We start from the raw sequence: 21,386 nt of genomic DNA on the forward strand, positions 1-21,386 counted from the left end.
ACAGTTGCTAATGTATTGTGCATCAGCCTAAACAAGACACCGCACTCTTGCAAAGTAGTTGTAATTGTCGAAGGTTTGCAGGTGAGGACACTGAGGCCTGGGGAGTTTAAAGATAGACAAAATCTCATACTTAAATCTACCCGATCCACATATGACATGACCCAGCCTCTGTCACAAAAAGTCAAGTTTAGAATTAGAAGCCGGAATCATGGAGAAAAAGTTGACTCTCCTTTATTTTTATTTGAGAAAACAAGGAAGTGTGGCACATGACTGAGGACGTTCTTCCTCAGGAATCTTTCAAAACGGGAAGTTTTGGAACTTGAGTGTTTCAGTATCTGGGAATTTCAATGCTGCACGGTAAATGAGATCTCACTGTGTGGAACACACACAGAAAGTCATTAGTATAGACTTCTTTGTGGGTTTTTCAGCCTAAGAAATGTTCTTTCAAGTCTTCCTAGCAGGTTTTGCTCTTTTTGAAGCATGCTTTCCAAGCTACTTGTCTGGCAATGACCAGCTCTTAAAAGGATCGAGCAAAATCAAGGACTCTTGACTGTTTTGTTTTGTTTTTTGTTTTTTAAATTTTTTGAGGGGTGGGGAGAGTAGTTTTTTAAATTTTTTTAAATTGAGGTTCTGGGGATTGAACCCAGAACCTTGTGCATGCTAAGTGTGCACTCTACCACTAGGCTGTACCTACCGCCTGATTCTGGTTTGACTTGAGCCTCCTGGAGGGGGTGGGGTGCCCGGCCTGTGTGAGGATGCGTGAAGAAGCTGTGTATCATACGCAGGTGGGTGTTTTCAAGAATACATATTCTGAGATCTCAGAAATGGAAAACGTATTCGAGTGCATGTGCATACATTTCTGAAGCCCTAATGTTCAGTGGCTTGATGACCCGAGTGAAAGGCAGGGACAGGAGCCTCTCCCCACCGCAGGGGATGACGTGGCTTCTCCCCTGGTGCTCAGATGGCCCTGAGTCCTGCCCTTTTGCCCCTCAGCCGCACGGACTGGGCAAGGCCACGGAGGCTTCTGGTTTCTGCTCAAAGTCGGGGAAGAGGCCCCAGAGCAGCCTATGGGCGCTGGGGGCTTGGATGCCTGTGGATGGCCAGAGGGAGGAGTCGGGAGCTCACCGCAGATGGTGGCCTTGGATGGCAGACTCAGGCAAAGCTGGGGCTGGTGAGTGAAAGTTTCCAAGCAGACAGCAAGCTTAAATGAAATGAAATTAACCAGCAACGGTTAGGGGAAAAGGTCGGTCTGTCTGGGGTTTATTCATCAACGGCCTCCACCTTTGGGATGTGGATTTCAAGGGACAGAGAGCCAAGGGCTTAGGGACCACTGGCCAAGCTGATCCTCTCACATCCGGGCCCATTCCCAGGTCATGGGGCCATCTCTGCAGTAAATCCTGCACAAAGGAAGAAGAGGGGAAAACACGAGGGCAAGGCTGGGCCTGCTGACCACTGCCCTTACTCCAGAGTGGGGCTGCGTTGTTGTTTTTTTACCCCCTGTTTTCACTCCCTTTTTGCAGGGGTGTTGCTGCTGCATTCTCTCATCAGAAGGACTGTTTGGGAAGTTTTGGTAAGTATTCACCCTATGGGCTTTGAGAGCCAAATCCAATTTGAAACATGCACCCGAAATGACAGTTGGAAGAATACTAATTTCCTTTGCTAGTAAGTTCTTTCCCAACCCAGGAGCTCCCTTGGAACGAAAAGGAGAGCGGGAGAGAGGAGCAATAGGACAGAACTTCCAGGACTTCAATTAGATTAATTGTTCCCTTCACAAGACAGTCAAACAAGGCAGAGGGAGGAGGAAGAAGCCTGTTTACTCTGAATGCACATGGCAAGGAAGATGTTAAAAATACCTTGCAGGGTGAGAGATGGAGGGAACCGGATGTGTCTTTCCAAGTACAAAAATTAATCAGAGTAAGAGAGAAATGGGGAGTAGGGGAGAAAGGGGGGAGGCAGAGAGCAGTAGGGATGAGGTTAAGTAGTGGAGGCTTGACCCCAACAGAGCCTTTCTGACGCTTTGGCACTGGGGGAAGGAGACCCCAGGAAGACTTTTTTCTGACCTTCCTGAACTTTTCAGTTCCAGCTGAAAGTATGGAATGGAGGAGTGGGGAGAAAAACAGGAAGCTACTTAGTAAGGATGGTAAACTCGAGTAGCTTCAGAATAACCTGGAACTTGCCTGCTTCCCCTCCTCCAACTCCAGCCAGAGGCAACGTCTTTGTCCCTCTGCCACCAGCGAGCTTCGGAGGCCTTGTGATGGCCCCATCCCTGGGGCTCAGCCCCCAACGGTGCAGGAGCGTGCTGCCCTGGCCTTTCTTGCTTCCTGACATATTTTAAGCCATGCTCACCAGCTCCTGAGTGTTCCGTTCCAAAAGCCTTGCCTTCTCTCTCTGCCACTATGAATATACATGAGCTGACCTCTTAGCAATTCCCCTGGGAGATTTGCAGGCATAAGCATAACAGATTTTGGCCCTCAGTGGAGAGAGGTGCTTAGTCAAATTTCTCCGAGCTCAGACCTAAGCTCTCGGTACATTACACCTCAATTTGTGCCAACCAGCCAGACAGCAGGAGCCTTATACCTTATACAGATGCTCTTTGAACATAAATTTTTGGTAAAGTTCACTGGCAGGGAACTGGCAGCCTTGAGTGCAAATGTGCAAATGTGCACTGGCTGTGCATTTAACTCATTCAAAGAGGAACTGATGAGTTACCCCATGTCCTCCATTGAGTCAGAACTGGATCTTGGATTAAAAACTCTATCTTATGACTGTCACATGAAGGGTTCATCTGGGAAACCGTTCGGTTTTCAAGAAAGACAACCTCTGGTTAGGAAAAAGTCATTACAAAGGTGCAAAGGAGTCCTAGGAGGGTACCGATGACACTGACCCCCCTATGCCTGGCAGTCTAGCACTAGTTAAAGAGGACCCTGTGTCCTCCACAAGGCAGCGCTGGCCCAGATCTGGCCCCCCTCCCCGGCCGGCTGTCCCCTGTATTAACTTTTCAGTCCTCACAATGCCTTGGTCACGAAGAATGCTTGACTATTTATGAATCATAAGGGGCCATGGAATACCCATCAGAGCAGTGGCATGTTCTAGGCACGTGTTTGGAGAAGGACAGGATTGTTGGCATGTTCTTTCCTGCATGGAAAACTCTCACTTTTGTTTTAGTGACGAAAAGACTCTAAGATGGAGCCCACCGGACAGCACAAAGGGCATTCACGTTCTTGACGTTACAATGCTGCTTCCTCCCTCACCTTGACGGCAGGGACCTTGGTGTTAACAGGGCATTTCTAAAGCACTCGCAGGCGTCTAAACACCCACTGGGTCTCTCCTAAGCTAGACATTTCAAAGGTGGCAGGACTGATGTTGTGGGCCCAGCTGAGTCACCTCAGGTGACTTACTTAACTTCTCTGGGCTTTGGTTTCCTCATCTGCAAAATGGAGGTCATCATGGTGCCACCTCCCCAGGGCCATTGAGAGAACCAAATGGATGGATGTTCATAAAGCAATTAGAAGACTGTAAATAAGTCCCTGACACCAGCTTTGAGACTCTAACCTGCACAGCACTAATACCAAGCACCAGTGCGAATTTTAGACCTACCAGTATAGGCTGAGATGTTTCACTCTCTTTCTTAAGAAAACCAGCTGCTACTTCACAAAATAACAGCCTGATCCTCCACGGCTGGACGCAGAGGAAGTCTCCACTTGGGGAACTGGCTACTATTTTATTAAGGAAGCCGCTGGGGTTCCTACATGTGGTAGTGATGGTGGACATGGGGAGACCTCTCAGGGGGAAGTAAATCCCCAAGTCAAGAGCTGGCATTGTTCAGTCCACCCCCTCCCCTACGTGGAATTCTCCTCCATGCTAGCCTTTGAGTTTAGGGTATATTCTCTTTACTCTTCACTCAAGAAGGCGCTTTCCTTCATACTAGGGGATCAACTAGGCTTTTAGTTCCCCTGAAAGAAATAAACCTCTTGAGGTCTCCCTCAGGGGCCAGGCCCCACTACAGCAGGTCCTGGGGTTGGGGAGCTGCCATGACTGGGCGGGAGCCAGGGGGGCGGGGGCGGGAGGGTGTGTCTCGTGGATGTCAGCTGTACAGGATGGCGCTTACTTGCAGTCATGCTTTTCGATTTCAAAGTGAGGGTTGAAGTTGAGGACAATCTTCTGGTTGGGTTCAGGGGCGTAAACAATCCACTCGCAGTTCTGGTGGGATGGATAATCCTGGGGGTAACCCGGGGAGGTGATGTAGCCAGCATCTTTGGAATTCAAACGACCTCCACAGGGTGGGTCTGGAAAAGAAGACACACAAGCAAAGAACTTCAAATATGTTACAGCCTGGGGTTTTTTTTTTTTTTTTTCCTCTCCTTGTTTCTCTTCTCTACCAGTGGCTGATTAAAACTGTTTTACAGACCTTTTATGGCAGTCCAGAAGACTAACCTACTTACTCATTTAGTGGAAGAGATTATTTCAGCTCATCCCCGCCCCCACCACTCACCCAACCACACACACAAACACACACACACACTCCTCAAATGAAAATACTCCAGAAAATGGTCATAAACATTCCCAATTACATGGTCTGAGATTTAAAAAACAAAAACAAAAACAAAAACAAAAAAACCCCAAGAAAGCTGCAAACTTAACATGCCTCCCTGCCTTTTCCTGTCTCCCCTGCCTGGCCCATCTCCTTCTCATTCAAACCGCTCATCTCTGTCTATCTCATAAATCCTTCTTGTTATTTGGTGTCTCCCAGCCCAGGCAGCAAGAAGACTCCGGGAACTGACAATAGTGGTTTTGTGGTGCCGACCCACAGTGAGCCTGGTAACAATTACATGTGATGCGAAGGAAGCATTTTTAGTTTTGGGCCAGAACAGGCCCTAGAGGGTGATTTCAACTTTTTTTTTCAAGAAAGAAAAAGCGAAACTCCCAAACACTTAATTTCATATACACCACAAATTTGATTTATTATTTCATTATACACCAAGTGGAAAAATCTGCATTAGAGAATCCACTGGCTCTGACCTCAGAGTTTTGACAAAAGTGCTTTGTGCCGAGTGGACGCCTGTGTTTTCTCCCTGCTTTCTGCCCGCTGTCCCTCCTGCCTGGTCACCGCCACCAGAGTGTGCTGCTGCTTTGTCCAGCTGCACCAGCCATTGGAAAGGCCGCTGCTGGGGAGTGCTGCCCCCTCCCCCACCCCTTGCCCAGCAGTGCCCGGCTGGAGGTAAACAGCTTCTTGTGGGCCAGGAGGGAAGGGGGTGATCTTCAAAGGCAGGAAAGGTGGGCGATGACATTTGAAGCATTTCATGTATTTGAGAGTGAGGTTCTGTCACCCTCAGGAGGGGGTTCCTGGGATATGGGGGGTTTTGCTTAATACTGCAGTAGAACAGAAGCCAGGAAGGCACCAGAGACCTGGAAATATTCAGAAGCCTCTCAGAGACCTTCCGAAGATGTGCGCCTCTCTTAGCATCAATCACGATTTAATATCGCCATCTGCATGGAGCAGCATGGGCCCGTGAATTATGCATTCCATCTCAGCAGCTACCCTACAGGATGGGGCTCTCTCCTGTGTTCCCTCTTTGAGGGAAAGGGTCATGCATTTTTTAACTCTACAGGTGCACTCTCCTATTCCCCGTGTCTGCTGGCATTACCGTCTTCCAGACCTCTGCTTTAGATTACCAGCCTGACAGGCTCTAAATGCATAAAAGATGGGCGCACTGCACAATGGTGGTGGGGGTACACAAACCTACACAAGTAGCCTTTTAGGCATCGCGCCTCCCAGAGCTCAAACTGTGCCGAGCTGAACTGCCCAGAATCTAATGGATTCAGGTTCCATTTCCTACTGGGTGGAAAACAAAAGCAGGCCATTTCCTCCGGCTAGCAGAGACCACAGCATCCTTTAACTAATGACCCTGCACCCTCCCCAGTCAGGAGGACAATGGGCCCAGCCTTCCCGCCCAGACGGAGATGAGGCCAGCAGTGAGCAGGGTACCGCCTGTTCTCAGCAGCCCACCCTGCAGTGACTTCCCGGGTGTCCACACCACTCAGCCACGCTGGGCAGCCAACATCTTCCAGCAAGTCAGACTGTGGCCCATTGGTCATGGCTCATGCACGTGAAATGGGGCTGAGAGTGGCCCTCTGTAAAGGTGGAGGTGTGGAAACTGTGATAACCAGCTGCTCCTACCAAGCTGGCAGGAGAGGAAATTTTCTACTGGGCACAGCTCCTCTACTGACTGTTTTGCTGAAAACTGCAGCCCTGCCCCCCATTCACTGGAAACCACACTTTTCACCTTGGAACTCATCGGAGGGAATCCGAGCTGAGCTCCAGTGTAGTAACCACATCATCCAAACTCTCTCCCTCTTTTCGTCATCCTTCCCTACTTCTCTCCCATTACTCTTGAAAGAAGAACTTCTCTCCTGAAATTCCCTGCCCTCCAAGTTAAAGCTTTTAGCAATTAGACCAGGCACACATGATCAGCAATAAAGTCAGGAAAGTTCCTCATAGAAAGGTTTCATTTCTCACCCACACTGCTAGGAGTAATCATTTCCCAACTTAAAAAAAAAGTTAAACTATCTATATCTCATGGCCAACAGTCTGCATTTTCTGCTGTTAAAACTTACTTAACCGGAGAAAAAAAGGAGTAACTCGTTTCCTTTTTTCCTGTTCTTTCTTTATCTGAGGAAAATCAAGGCACTTATTAAAATATTTAAGAACTCATTAAAACATCTGCTTTGTTTGCATGTAGTTAACCTTCTCAATATCCAAACATTTATAAACTCACGTTCTTGTTTGGCTGGCACTCACACTCAGAAACACATACAAACATAGATATGGAACATACATCCAGTACATAGACATATTAGAAATTCACACTTCAGTCCGGTACACACTTTCACACCCTCTCATAAAATATCACACATCATTTGCACAAGACATCTATCCACCAAGATAAATACTAGAATTTCCATCTCTGCTTTTCTTGGAGAGAATTGAATTCTTGAAATCTATCATCGGTAACAATTGTAAGGAAAACACACTTACTCCTCGGCTCCTCTTGAAAATGGATCTTTCATTTCCAGGTGTGGGGACCCTTCATTTCTTAAATGCAAACACACCCCCAGGAGAAATGAGCTAGACTTTCTTCTGAAGAGCTACACCATCCGTGGCTTGGGAGGTCTTTATTGTGTTCCTAAAGGAACAGCATAAATGCTCTCTGTCCTGTTTCAGAGGACTCCGGTCCAGCCAAAAGGGAGTTGAACTCAAGGGCAAACCCCTTTAGGCCAATCTCCACACAGAAAAGGGAGGTTGACCCTGTGAAGTTGCAGCTATTGAGCCTGTTTGGCAAGTCGGCAAGGGACTTCTTTCTCTAACTATTTTGTGAATACCTTTCACCTGGGGCAAACTTGTTTTCCAAAGAGAAGTAGGCAAATCCAGGCCTGGACTGTTCAGAGCAGTTTTCTCCTACATCTGGGAGGGAAGCCTATGGGATGGGCCAGGTCAGGCCAGATAAAGACCTCAGAGGCCCAGGGATGAAAGGATGCAAGTGATCCCCAGATGTAATTTGAAATCAAGGGAATACTAAGTTCTAAAGTCACGAAGGTCTGATTTTCTTTCCCCCCTGCAATGACTACTAAGGTGTTTTTATTTGACACATCAAAGGTCAGATTATTTCTGACATCCATATCTTCCTCTTTGTCTCTCTCTTTGTTTGTCTCTGGTGCCCTTGTTGGCTGATGACCTAAGTACCATCTGATGCTGCCTGGGGGTAACCTGGCCCTGGATCAGATACAGGGATTTTGTACCCATTGACTTACAATTCTAAGGCACTCTGCCAGCTTCAGAAGGAACTCAGCCTCCTACAGAACCCAATTTAAGATGAAGCACTGGTTCCTCAGTAATATTTTATTTTTAGGACATATTTATTAAGGATTAAAAGAAGATCTTTTAAAAAAATCTGGTCTGTTTCCTAGGGAAATTCACTTGGATTTGTTTTAAAGGAACACTGTACAGCCAAGACTTTTAAATAATCAGATTACAGTGGCTTACTTCACGATGGCCACCAGAGACGCCAGTGACACCAGGCAACAGCCTGCGGGCTGTCCCACAGTAGAATAATCAGATCACTTGGTTTAGCTGAACTGAAGGAAAAAGTCCTTGGCAAAAACGGGGGAATTTAGGCTGGCTGGATTTGGGATTAGTGAGTCAGATTGTTGTCAAAGGTGGGTCTGGGGTGAGGGGACCAGATTACTAGGAGGGGAGGGGGGCTGACATTAGCAAGAAGAGGGGAGGCAGCACGTGGATGCTTAACTCCGTGTGACCTTCCTCGACTGTAATTCTGTGAGGGGGCTGAATGAAGTGTGTCGTTTTCAAAGTTCTTTTCAAAGGTGTTTGTTGTTTTCCTTGACCAAAACTCTATGCAGAACTCCAATGTGCAAAGCAGCTAAGAGTGGAGCTCTTCTTGGGTGTAGGGATGGGGGGAACCAGAATCAGTACAGTGTCTCTGTCTCCAAGTCCCCCCACCAAGGGGGCTTCTCTGTAAGAATACTGGGGCTTCTTGGAACAGAGTCTGAAACCCACTGAACAGATCTCAGTTCCCTTGTTACTTTTAAAAAATGTTTTTTAATTAATTAGGTTTATTTACTTTTAGAGGAAGTACTGGGGATTGAACCCAGAACCTCGTGCATCCTAAGCATGCACTCTGCCCCTTGAGCTATACCCTCCCCACTCTTACTACTTTAAAATGCCAAGTTAAAGAGAAAGAATAGAAGGATTAGAAGACATCGATTTCATATATATACCTAAGGGCACCTGGTAGAGAAAAGCAGTCACTCTCATTTCTCCTGAAAATAATATACTTTATTTACTTTATAATTTATTCTTTATCCACAGCCTAATCCCATCCTGTTCCTTTTTTCCACAGTATTGTTTTTATTTAATCGTTAGTAGCAAGGAAAAGAAAAAGTTCTTTCTCTGACTTAAAAAGAGAAGGTTGTCACTTTGCCACTTAACTAGTAAGAAGCCTTGTGTTCAAGTGTGGTCTCCCCACTAGCAAGCTGTGTGACCTTGGGTAAGTTAGTAAACAACTCTGAGCCTTTGTTTTCTCTTCTATAAAATAAGGGGTGTGGTTCTAAAAGGTCAGTTCTAGTTTTAAAGTTCAAAGCCTATACAATGAGGAGGAGAAAAGATCCTCTAACCCATAGATGAACCCCAAATTAAAAAGATTCTCTACCCTTCTAGACAATAAGATATTTACACAAGGTGTTAATTCCTGTTTCATCTGCTTGGTAAGCCTGAAATAAAACTCCGGGATTCTTCGAATGAACCTATCTGTCTTACATTATGGAGAGTTCAAATGTCTCTTTCAATCACGTTAGCTCTACTGACATGAGCTTCTTTTCTTAACTGAGTGTGTGGCTACATATTTATAAACATTAGGGATACACAGTTCTGTGTGTGAGCATCTCAATGACAGTGATGCATGAAAGGAAAGGCCAAAAATCAAAAAAAGAGTTTCTTCTAATCTCTTGCTCAAATCATCTAAGTCCTGTGCTCAGGGTTGGAACCAAATTTTGCTCACTAACCCTGGATAAGCTGCTTTTTAAGAGCGATTTCTCTGAGCTGAGGTTGGATTTTGTTTTATTCAAAGCGACTTCAGCCTGTCACAAAACAGTCTCATAAAATCTGTATCTTGGCTTAAGCTGGGAAGAAATGAGCCAATCCATCAGCCCAGGAATGTGGCTGTTTGACCACTTCCTAAGGCAACTGGGAAGGGATGCAATCTATTCAGTTTATGGTGCTGGGTGGCAGTGAGTGATACACTCCTGAAGGCACAGCAAATGGAAATCCCTGTGAACTTCTGCAGTGATAAAGTTCAAAATCTGAATAAAAGAACCATCTGAGAGGGCAGGAAGGAGAGAAACCAGAGAGCAGGAGAGGAAGCCAGCGCCTGAGCGTGGAAAAAGGAGTAAAGAATGAGGCAAACTTCCTCTTCTAAAACACCTCCAACGAATTCACCAGGGAGAGAACTGGAAATTGGGTCTGGAAATAGGGCCTTTGGAAACTCTCTCTCCCTCAATCTGGATTCTAAAAATGAACCTTCATCTAATCGTTAAAATGTACATTTGATGTGATTACCTCCCCTGACCTCGAATCATGCCACCTGTGGTAACCTTGTTATTTGTCATCTTATATCATAAACAAATGCAATTCCAATAGGGCAGCCAATATAATATCATTAGTTTATATTTATGTCCACTCTTTCCCAGCCCTCATTGCAAATGCAATTTTGATGCCATTGATGAGAGATCTGAGATTACAATTCTTGACCATTTCAACAGACATTTGGGGAAGGAAATAGAAGAAGAATAATTTTAAGGTCTCTCAAAAAGGTAATATAATTTTTTTTCATTTATTTTGATTAACTGAAGGCTTATGTTGAAATCTTCATGGCTCCCTATTGGTTAGTAAATGAAATCCAAACCCCTTGGCCTAACAATTTGGGCCTTCCATTTGGCCCAAGCGATTGTTTCCAAGCTTATTTGCAATTATTTGCCTCCACACCGTCTAAACTGTGGCTTCTAAGTGTTCCCCAAACAAACCCAGTGTCCGTTTCTCTGTTCCCACCTCCCCTTCCCCCGGGATGCCTTTCCCCGTTCTAAATCCCACCTACCCTCCCAGTCCAGGCTCACATGCCACCTCCGCCCCACCTGGTCTCCCACACCAGGAGTAAGCTTTCCCAGCCTCTGAGGCTGAAGCTCCTCAGCATCTCCTAAGATGTGCGAGAGCCTCATCCATTCTGCTGGACCTACCTGATTCATCTTTGGCAGACCTTATAGGATCAAACCCAGAGCCTTGCCCAAAGGTCAGACTCAACGAGGCTTGATGAATTAATGAATTAGTTCATTAGGGTAATACCAAAAGCATCAGTAGGTATCACAAATTCTAAGAAAGAAAGCTTTGTCACAAATTGTTCTGTTTATCCAGCTACTACCATTCCTTCCCAATCCACAGCTGCTGTGAAATGCAAATGTTTTTTCTGGTGAACCGAGAATTCAGATACCTTGTCTGGGTTCCTAATACCTAGTCATAGGTCAAGGTGGAGCTAGCGTGAGCTCTGTCTCGTGGGACACAGTAACCTTGTGTAATAACAATGGAGTTCAAAGGATATTACATTTTAATTCTAATAATAGTAAAATTAATTTAGCTGAGGGTTTTCTTGCCCCCTCACTCCACACGCTCCCCACCCCTGGCCCCGCTGCCACTCACCCTGCCAAAGGCAAGTTCTAGGTATTTGTTTTCAGTCAGTAGCACCAGGAAGATTCAAAGTATTGCTTCATCACCAAACTGTTTGCCGGGAACAGATTATCTCTTCCTGGGTTTCCATTCACTCCTCTCTACCCATCCCTCCCCAATTTGCCTTCCTCCCTTCCTATGCCCCCAATTTGCCTTTTAGGCACATCTGTTTTATTTTTCCCCTTTATCAAAGCAATGATTGCTGCCGCTTGGTCCAGTAATTTGCAATTCCCTTTATCTTCTTCGCTGAAAGACTGGCCAGAACCCGGATCACTGGCTATCACGGGATCTGGAGAGGCGGTGAGCAGGGTATCACTGGCCGTGTGCATTAAGGGGGCCAGCCCCATCCACTGCCCGCTTTCCTTCTGTTATTCCCAGCCTCCTCCCTTTTTTCCTGGATTAGATCATGACTCTTTTATGAAGACCCAGAGGGAAATGGGATTATTAAGAGTCTTGCTGGGTAAAAGCTATTTTGTCTTTATGATGACTTTTTTTTTTTGAGTTCAGCTGCTGAAGGGCCTTAATGCCAGAGTAGAAGTTATTACACATTCAGGGAGCCCATTCCACGCAGCATTCCCTGCTGAGCACACTTTCAGGGATGAAGGATGGAAGAGGAGGAAGGGGAAGAAAAGGAGAGAGATTTAAAAAATCAGTAGAGGCGAGAACTGAAAGTGGAAGACCAAGGTGAGAAAAAAAATGCAAAGAGATGTAAATCTAAGATGAGACTTCTCCAGCAGAGAGCATCCCCTCTGAAGAACAGTGTGCCGAGAGCTAATCTGACGCTTATAAAACCAGACAAAGGTTTAGTGGGGTAAGAGCTGAGAATGAGTAATTATTTACTTATTAAAAAACTCATACAAATAACATAAACTTATCACAAGGGTGTTAGAGTGTGCTTTCGACCATTCTATGATCACCAGATACTGTGAACCCTACTGAAGCTGTTTGGAAGATTAAATGACTTCTGAATAGATGGCTTAATGTGTCCTGAACAGTACTGTGTCATCTCATGTGGCACAACCACACTATAACGGAGCTATTATTATCACATTTTCCAGATAAGGACACTGAGGTACAGAGAGATTAAGTATTCTGGATCACAGACCTGGCGAGTGGCCGCACTGGATTTTAAACCCGGAGGTCTGACTCCAATGCTTCGGAAGCTGGGAAGGCCAATGAAGGTCTCCCCCCAAACTTTTCAGTGACAGAATTTAGTGGCATGGAGGGAAAGATAAATGTTTGGCCTGTTTGAGAACTCCGTTTTCTCTCCCGGTGCGAGGAATCCGTGTGTGAACAATGAGAGATGTGTCTGAGGCTGGGGTGTGAGTGGGCTGAAAGCACTTAACACCTTTTCCACTCCCAGTACACAGGCACTGGGGTCCTTGTCATCCTGGCCCTCCTCCCTGCGTTCTGGAAACCAGGGTGTGCATTTGGGGGAGGGTGTAGGGGGTGTGAACAGGGTGTTCAAGTCTGAAACTATGTGTCACAACATCCGAGGGCTTCTTCTTGGCTCCTCATTGCCATTCTTCCCCATCCTAAATGCCACAGTTTTGTTGTTCTACTGGATAGGAGCAGCATTTTCAGAAATGGGGGATTTATTTTTATAGCACAGCTGGTCTGCCAAAGGTCACATAATTTGGCAATGTTCCCAGTGGTTAAAAATTAATTTCTCCTTATTAATACAACCAAGGTCCCGAAGGATTGGAGCTCAGCCTTATCTAAACTTGACAGTTTCCTAAACCTTTAGAAGATGCTTTCTCCTGAAGGGCCAGCCATGCTACAAGGCCACTGTGTCCTGGAATCCAACCCCACTGAATCCTGTTAGCTAATGAGCGCATTAAGCCCTTCAGCAATTTCTCATCAAGGCAGATAAAACTTTGAAAAAGGCTGTAGGCTCTCCAGCACAAACTTCTGCAATATCTTCCAGGAATGGGTTAATAAAAAAAAAAAAAAAAGTAAATTTCTTACCTGGAAGGAACCATACAAAGACTCACTTCTGGGGATCAAACACAAGTCTGCCACTCAAGAAGGGTGCCTCAAAGATTATTCAGTGGCAAATGATGGCCAGACGATAAAATATCTCGTATATGTTAATGATACTACAAACTACTACCCAGATGCCACTTTTCAAGCCCTTTCTCGTCAGTGCAAGAAATTAAAAAGTTATCATGCCTCTGCTCCATCTTTTATAAAAGGAAAGTCTCATCTCTGTTTCCTAAAGTCTTTCCAAACTAAACCTTCGGGGAATATATTCTGAAAATTCTTTTCCAGTGAACCTGGCTCTGAATTCTGTTAATTTTGTTAACAAGTGTGCCCCATACTCGGGTCACCCAAAGTCAGCTCATTCTCTTGACTGATTTAATGAACAGTTGAGTGAAAAGAAAAACACCAGGCAGGGTCCTCAGAACCATCGAGTCCACGGTGTCTCTCCCACTGACCCCCAGGGGCCTCTCCCCAACTGTTATTTGCTTTCATGCCTCATTGCATATGAATTGGCATTTGGACTCCAAGCCATGTCTACAGCGGGAAGATAGGAACTGGCCTTTCGATTGCAGCATGTGAACTATATATTGAACAGCAGGAGATGAGAGCCATTTGGTAGACAGCAGGAGTCCTGGCTGGATAGCCCGGGGTTCTAGGCACTGCAGCCTTCCAACATTTCATTTTGCCAGTTGGGTGCTCTGTGGCTTAATCTGAGGGCTCCACAGCATGACATGAAAGTCCAGACCTGCAGCGCTGCCTGGGCATTCACAATTCTACCAGGCACAACTTGGACAAGAAGGGGCTTGCCCTGCAGCCCTCCTTGGGAGCGCTCCACTTTCCACTGTTTTGCACTGTGTGCTCCGTTGGCAACTGGCCCCAGCTTCACCACCTCCAGTGGCTGCTTATGGGGTAAAGTTGACTGGGTACCCACTATATGCGGGGACGAGACCAGTCCCCAGAGCCTAGAGCAGGCTGTCTGTGCAGAATCCAGGAGTTTATAGCTCTGCTTGCAAATATTTATGCCTACCCACAGCCATCCTGCAATCTGGAGAGACAGGCTAAAAAAGCAAGCCTCTTCAAACTCTTATCCAGCGCCTAGCCTGTCCTGTCTTCTCTTTCAGGATTTGTTTGAACCTAGACCTCTCCCCCACAGCCAATTTAACACCTCTTATCTGATCATCCAGTCCAGACGAAAGGTTGAATTGACCGTGTCTGCCAGTGTCCATGGCAATGGTGTTAAAACCCAAGTACAAATCAAAGCTCTACAGGCAAGGGGCGAGGGGTGGGAGGTCGTTGGTTACAGGGTCCGGATTCTTTTGGCCCCAAGCGGTGTGTGCCGGAGGTGGGGAAACATTAGTTAGGGCTGGGAGTTGCCGCTATCTTTAGAAACCCACTGTAAGGGCCTGAATTATTTCCTAGCAAAACCCAGTTCCCCGCGGACCACGAGTAAGTCCAGCAAAGGAGAGTTTCTGACCGGGAATGGCTAGCGCCAGGGGGCTCTCCTCTCTGTCTAAAACCGAAAGGAAGGGAGGCGGAGGGAGGGAGAGGAGCCTCAGCACACGCCAATAAACCAGAGCGCGGATCCCCTCCCCTTTCAGAGAAATTCAACTGGAGCCGCAGAAGCGGCGACACGTTTGAGCCGAATCTCCTAAACTTGGCTCGGAAAGCTGATTCCCATCCTCATATCCCCACGGTTCCCGGAGGGGCGACCGGTTCATTCCACCACCACCCCTCGCCAGCCCCCAGACGTTAGCTCTGCGGGCGCCCCTCACCCAGCCACCGGGTGCGGGGGACCTGGTGGGGAAAACGGCGGTGCGCGAGCCCGAGGCGAAGAGTGGAGGCAGCCGTTTAATTACAGCTCGCCTCGCCTCCATTAACTTCTGTTGATATTAAAAAGGAATCAGTCAGTGAAAATGAAGCATTGGCCGCGAATATTTCTTTTTCTCCAGTGGAAAAGCAAAGAGTGAGGCGGCGGGGGAGGGGAGGCGGAACTCGCCGCTACTGCAGAGGTTTCTCCCAGGCAGAGAACCGCAGCAGCGACTTAACTTTCTGGCAATAGGCAGCAATGAGGAAATGCCGCAAGCGTCTCCCGGGGGGTGTCCTTAGTCAGGAGGAGGAGGGGACAAGTCTGGAGGAGTTGCAGGCGGCCACTTCACCCAGGCTTGAGCCTCGGTTTTGCTTTCCCTGGGAATATTTTTCCCTAATAGAATGTTTATGGATCGTTCGGCTCTGTTTCTGCTGCGCAGCCCAAACAGATCGATGCGGCGTCAGAGACAGCGGTGGGTGGGGGTAGATGGGCTGGGGGGGGCCACAACGTCCCCACCACGTGGATGCCCGCGCACCGCGTGCTCTTCACCTGTTCGCCCGCACTGGCGGGCGCGCGGCGCTACCAGAGGCAGCGCAAGTTGCGCGCATCCTCGCGGCTCCAGCTGCCTTCCTTCCGCCCCGCTCCGACCTCGGCTCAGAATCCCACTCCGGCTTCCCGCAACGCAGCTGGGCCAGCGCTCGGACCTCCACCCCCGCAGAGCCGGCTCTCCAGAAGCGGCGATGGGGAATGCAGTGCAGTATGGAGCGCGGGAAGCAGGAGGGGGCGCTCCGAGCCGGGCTCGCGGAGCTACCCCAAGTCCCGAGCCGGGACAGGAGGGAGGCGGGCGGCGGCACTATCTAGCAGGGCAGCTGGCGTGCCAAAGACTGGCGGAGCCTGGTGCGCGACACCCACGCGGCCTCTTAGCTACCAGAGAGTACAAGAAGTCGCGCATGGTGTCTGCGAGGTTATTTGCTCAATTGCTCCTTGGCTGGCACCTTTCGCCCTCCCTTTGCCCCTGACTTCTTCTCGGAATGGGTTTTTAGCCGCTGCCGCAGGCTGGGCCCGATCCCCTTCCGGCCGGCGCGCACCGGTGAGTCAGAGATCTAGCTGGGCCTCGCCCTTTGCTACCCGCTGCCAGCTCGCCCGGTGCCAGTCGGCTTCTCCGACGGAAAGACCGAGCGGCTCGCGGCTTGCGATCGCCTTTTCCGCGGGCTGGAAAATATCCACCCCGGGCGGGTCCCAGCTCCGCATCCCACCAGGAGGTCCCACCCCGGGTCCGAGGCTGCCTGAGGCCTCGTAGAGGGTGACCTGCCCGTACTTCCGCGCCTCTGGGCTTCTCTAGAAGTGACGCAGCGCGCCCGAGGCTAGGGTGGGAGGGGGCTCTGCGGAGAGCGCGGGAGGCAGGTGGCAGAGCGGGAGTGGGTCTGAGCGGGTGTCGCACACACACGTACACACTCTGCGCAGCGCTCGGGGACAGATGTGCGAACATCTGGGGTAGGAGATAGCCTCAGAGTATTCACGACCCCTCCCGCTCCGCACAGCACACGGAACCTTAAGTTGTACGTGTGTGTGTGTGTGTGTGTGTGTGTGTGTGTGTGTGTGTGTGTCTGCACGCACGCGCCGGTGTGTGCGCCAGTGTGCGCGTACTCGCGCTCCAGGGCCTACCAGCGTCCGTGCCTGAATACATAATGTACCGTGGGCATCTTAAGCGCGCACACACACACACACACACACACACACACACAGCGAATAACACAAACATACATAATTTACTCAGCTTTCAGGTCTGTGAGAGGTAATTTAATTTTGCTTCAAGCTGGGAATTTAGAATTAAGGCAATAGGGAATGGGGAGCCACAGGAAATCTCCCCAAGTGGGGCCTGCACCCATCTCTTTGATACGATTTGCAGCTGCTCTGAAGACCAGTTACGGCAGAGAAGCAGCAGCAAACGTGTGGATTTGGATAACAAGGGCATCTGTGAATCTTCCTTCCCCTTCAGATAAACACCCAAGCTTCAGGTGGGGCGTGTGTGGCTCTTGGGGACTGTGGACCAGAGTCCCAGGCTCCCACAGCACCCACTAGCCCGCTGTGATGAGGTAGAACCCGGGAGGCTGCCTGAGGTTAGTCCTACCACTGAGGTGGCAGCCTTAGAAGTACCTCCGGGTAAGGACACTTCAGGAAGGCTTTTTCTCTGTCCTTTCTCTATTTCCTCCAGGGATGGTTTCCCCATCCTCAATCACCTGTAGCAGCTTCTTAGAGTTTTGTCAGATTCCAGGCAGTGTTGTCAGAGGGGAGAGAGCCTTCCCCAGGAGAGTGGTGTGGGGAAGCCAGAACAAACCCCACTGGGTTCCCTGGAACCGGAGAGCCCTTCTCAGAAAGCCGACCCCAAGCCAGCCTCCCCCCCGCCAACCCCCAAATATTGGCCCAGACTGTTCTGGGCCTTGCAGTGCTTTTCTCTGCAGTCCGTTCACACACCCTTTTTGGCAGTGGTTGAGAATAAATTGCACTCAAAAGTTTCTTACCACTTCACAAGAGTGAGACCTTCAAGGGTCATACAGTTTGTTTTATCTAATAATAATTTTTAAAAGAACAGATGATTTACTTCCCCACAAAACACATGGATGCGGGAAAGAGAGCTGGTCGACCAACCACCTTGGTTGCCAGCAGAGCCCAGCCCAAGCCCTGAGCTCAGCCGCAAGATAACTTGCTCCATCAGCCTGAGCCCTATGATTCTGAGGCTCATCCACACAGTCTGTAAAGCATCCACAGCATCGGAAAACCCAAACTACACTCCCGTATTTCCCAAGCCCTTCAGTTAACATTGCTCAATGTAGCTAAGTAGAGGGAATGCAAATGATTTATATTTCGCTGGCTAGGTTGAAGAAACTCAAGGGAGATGTGTTCTGCTTCAAGACAGGGAAAAAAATTCCCAAAAACTGTAATGCAAAGGCTTTGTAGTATTTTTAAACCTTTGATTCAGTCCATATGTGACATCTGAACACCGCCAAATTCTGTCTATGTTTCAAAACACACACACTCTCACACACTCCTTAGCAGGAGAGAAAAGTTGGGTTTTAGCAGCGTTGGTGGTGTAGGGAGGGCCGGCTGGGATCTCTCTCTAAATAATTCAGTATTGAGCGAGCCTCCTTCTATGCCATTGCGTGTGGCCCCCTGCATTCGCAGTAGCTTTTAAAGGTAAAGGCATGTTGAAATGAATAAGGAAAAAAAAAAAACTTTGAAGGGCTTACCTGGTTGGCCTCTCACTTCGTGTCCTGAAAAGTAGAGAGCTAAGAAAATCCAGGTGAGAGGAAACATATCCATTTTGGAGGTTGTTTTCTCCAGAGATGTTTTTGTAGATTTCTGGTATAATTATGTCTTTGTATTTTTCTCTTTCTTATATTCTTCCTTACAGTGTCCTCTGTAAAGGTTTCTACTGGTCAATGTTTCCCTCCTGGATCCTGGCGGCCCGTCTTCACCTTTATTCTTGCCGGATCCCCACCTCACCGGGAGGGTAGCTCTTGAAATCAGCAAAGAGGGAGCAAGCTGGGAAGACAGGACGGGTTTCCTCTCTTTAAAAAAAGCATCTATGTCCTCTCCAGTTCCTCAAAGTATCATTTCCTTTATCCTACAACATCACGGATGTTTCCCGTAAGCCAAGCGTAAAAAAGAAAAAAATAATAAAAATAAAACCCAAGACTTGCCTTGGGCATCACACGGCCCCAGGCAGCTGTGTGATCTCAGAGGCGTAAACTGACACACATCCCCCGGCACCCGGGACCGACACGCGGGCGGAGGCACCCACTGCCGGACGGCCCGAGTGGGAGGCAGCCGCCCAGCTCTTGCCCTCGCCGGGTTCCCCTAGCCGGAGCCTCCCCCAACGGCTACACCCGCTCGGCCAGCCTCACGAGGGGAAGTCTGAGGAAGGAAGCTGCTGCTGCTGTGGCTGCTGTTGCTGCTGCTGGTGCGGCGGCGGCGGCGGCGCCTGGGATCGCCTGGGAGTGAGCGAGCCCCTCTCCGAGTTCGCTCGCGCCCGCCCTCACCTCCACCTCGCCCAGCGCCTCGCCGAGTGTCTGCGCGTCTGAGGATGTGCTGGGGGCGGGCTGCGGGCTGGTTCCTCGCTCGCGTTCTCTGCTTCCCCTCCGGCTCCCCCCTGCCTTTTCAGGCCGAGCAGCATGTGGATGTCAGAGCCGCGGCAGAGCTATCCGATTACGCGCCGGCTCAGGGCCCGCCCCTTCTGTGTTCCTGATTAAAGAGGCAGCCGCGGAGACGCGCGGCGCAGAACCGAGCGCCGCGGCACCCGGCTCGGGCGGGGCGGCGGCGGCTTTCCCCCGGCCGCGGCCGGATCAAAGTTAAGGCAGGCAGCTCCCGCCCAGCCGCCCCTCTCCCACTCGGCCCCTCCCGCCCACTCTGGGCACCTTCGCGCCTGGGCTACTCCGTGCGGCCCGTGCGTAATGCCCCGGAGAAGGGGCGCCCCCGAGCACCTCCAGGGCGCGCTGCCCTTGGCCGCTTCGCCCCCGCCCTAGGGAGACTCCGCGGGAAACGGAGGAAATTCTTTTTCTTCCCCAATCCCCTGACTCCGGTGCCACACACGTAGAACCCAACACAATGCCACGCGCAATGGCGTTACAAGAAGAGTTGGGTGGCGTACGGTGTTTGGAGTAGGGAGCCAGGCGGCAGCTCAGCCATGCGTTCACACGGGCAGCAATGCGTGGCGGCGACACACACGGTCAGCCCTGGCTGAATAAAACCCCAAACACTCCGTGCTGTTTACTACTCAGATCCTTTGTTTTGTCCCAAACATAACTCCTCTCCTCTCTGGATGAGGATTTAGTTTTCCCAGCGCCCCTAACTTGTAACTATCAGAAAAGGAGACACTTTCTTAAAAGAAAATTTTCAGGTAATAGAATCGGATTCCCCCAACCCTCCAAAAAAGTCCAGGTACCCGAAGACTTCTCGAAATGCTACTGTAGCTACTTCTATTCACATTTTCCCCATAGAAATGTGGTCACGACGCTGAGAGAAAGAAAACAGCATTACGCCAACTATTTTTAAATGGAGGCGTGAAAACTGTTTAGATTGAGCTGCGAGTTAACAGTTGGGAAAACACTTGTATCTTAGTTTCTGGGGATGGCTTTGTGGCTTCCAAACTGTCTTGCTTCACTAGGCACCTATTACTGCATTATCAGAAAGCCTCTAACAGGAACAAGTCTAAATAACACTCTGCGTATACCTTTCCTGCCACTCTGCAGATTAAGAAAAATAAAGTTTCCGTGACAAGAAACACACACACATCTCACTATCCCATGTATTTCTTTGCTTGTACTTGTGGATTCTTCTGGGTGGCTTTCCCCCTTATCTGGACTTGCCATTAGCTTTGTTTATCACTTTTAGTGTTTGAAAAATCTGAAACTCCCACTTAACTGTTATTTACACTGAGATAACCAAAACAAAATTGAATCAGAAGTGATTTGCAAACAGTTGAACCAAGCCGTGGAAGGATTTTCCAGTGCTGTGTAAATCCACAGGCTGCATATCACACTGTTCATCTCAGATGCCAGGTTTGAAAGGGCATTTAACCGAGGCCTGGTGAGTCTTCCAGTGAGCATATCCCCTAGCTGGCCTGAGGACTACCTTTCATTCCTTTCATTTTCTCTCTCTCTCTCTCTCTCCCTTCCTTCTCTCCCTCTTTCCTTCCTGGACTTGGGAGAACATCCACATTATTAAAAGCTCCAGATTTACTTTAAAAAAAAGTCAGTTGGAAAGAAAGACCACTGCTCACTGATACTTAATGGAGTATACAAGGCAGTTTGAATTTTGAACCTTCATTGGAGATCTCAGCTTATATCATTGCCAAGATGCTAACCTAAGGACAAATAGCATTATCTACAGTGACAGAGGCTGAATGAATAGAGTCGATTAGTGTCACCTCCCCCCACCACTCACCAAGCATGCCAAGCCAATCTAGCAAGTGCTCAGTATGAAAGATTTCTGTTTCCAGGAACATTATAGCCAGAATTTATGTGAAGGGGAGACAAAGAAAAGGTAAACTGAAGCCCACTGGGAAACCATAGGAATGAAACTCTGGACTTGTACTTTTAGGGTCTCAGGGTTGAGGGTCCTTAACTAGGCTGCTTCGAGGGTTTTTGGTCTGGTAGGGAGAAGGGTCAGTTTCAGTGTTCTGTTCCTGGACCTGATTTTCAGCATTATGGATTTGAATTTTTCAGAGATGTCATTAAGATGAAGCTAACTTACTTCCCAGGAGTCTTCTGTGTGACTGTTGCAAGACTTCTCATCAGTCCACTTGAGTGA

At 48.6% G+C, this 21,386-nt stretch overlaps 1 protein-coding gene across 4 annotated transcripts in view; it reads right to left on the reverse strand.

Moving 5' to 3' along the window:
- Positions 1-19,298, reverse strand: part of NRP2 (neuropilin 2) — a 111,508-nt gene extending 92,210 nt beyond the window's left edge. For 2 of the 4 annotated variants that reach the window (XM_006194265.3, XM_006194267.3), the window contains exons 1-2: positions 18,326-19,296; positions 4,109-4,286 (exon numbers count right to left, since the gene is read on the reverse strand). In XM_006194265.3, the coding sequence (XP_006194327.1) occupies positions 4,109-4,286; positions 18,326-18,398 (251 nt within the window). In that variant the 5' untranslated portion in view covers positions 18,399-19,296. Of the gene's footprint in view, positions 1-4,108; positions 4,287-18,325 lie in introns of all 4 variants that reach the window. The other 2 variants (XM_032480016.1, XM_006194268.3) reach the window with 2 other exon arrangements.
- Between the last annotated feature and the right edge of the window lie 2,088 nt (positions 19,299-21,386).

The sequence above is a fragment of the Camelus ferus genome, chromosome 5, assembly GCF_009834535.1.
Source record: "Camelus ferus isolate YT-003-E chromosome 5, BCGSAC_Cfer_1.0, whole genome shotgun sequence".
NCBI classification, from domain to species: domain Eukaryota; kingdom Metazoa; phylum Chordata; class Mammalia; order Artiodactyla; family Camelidae; genus Camelus; species Camelus ferus.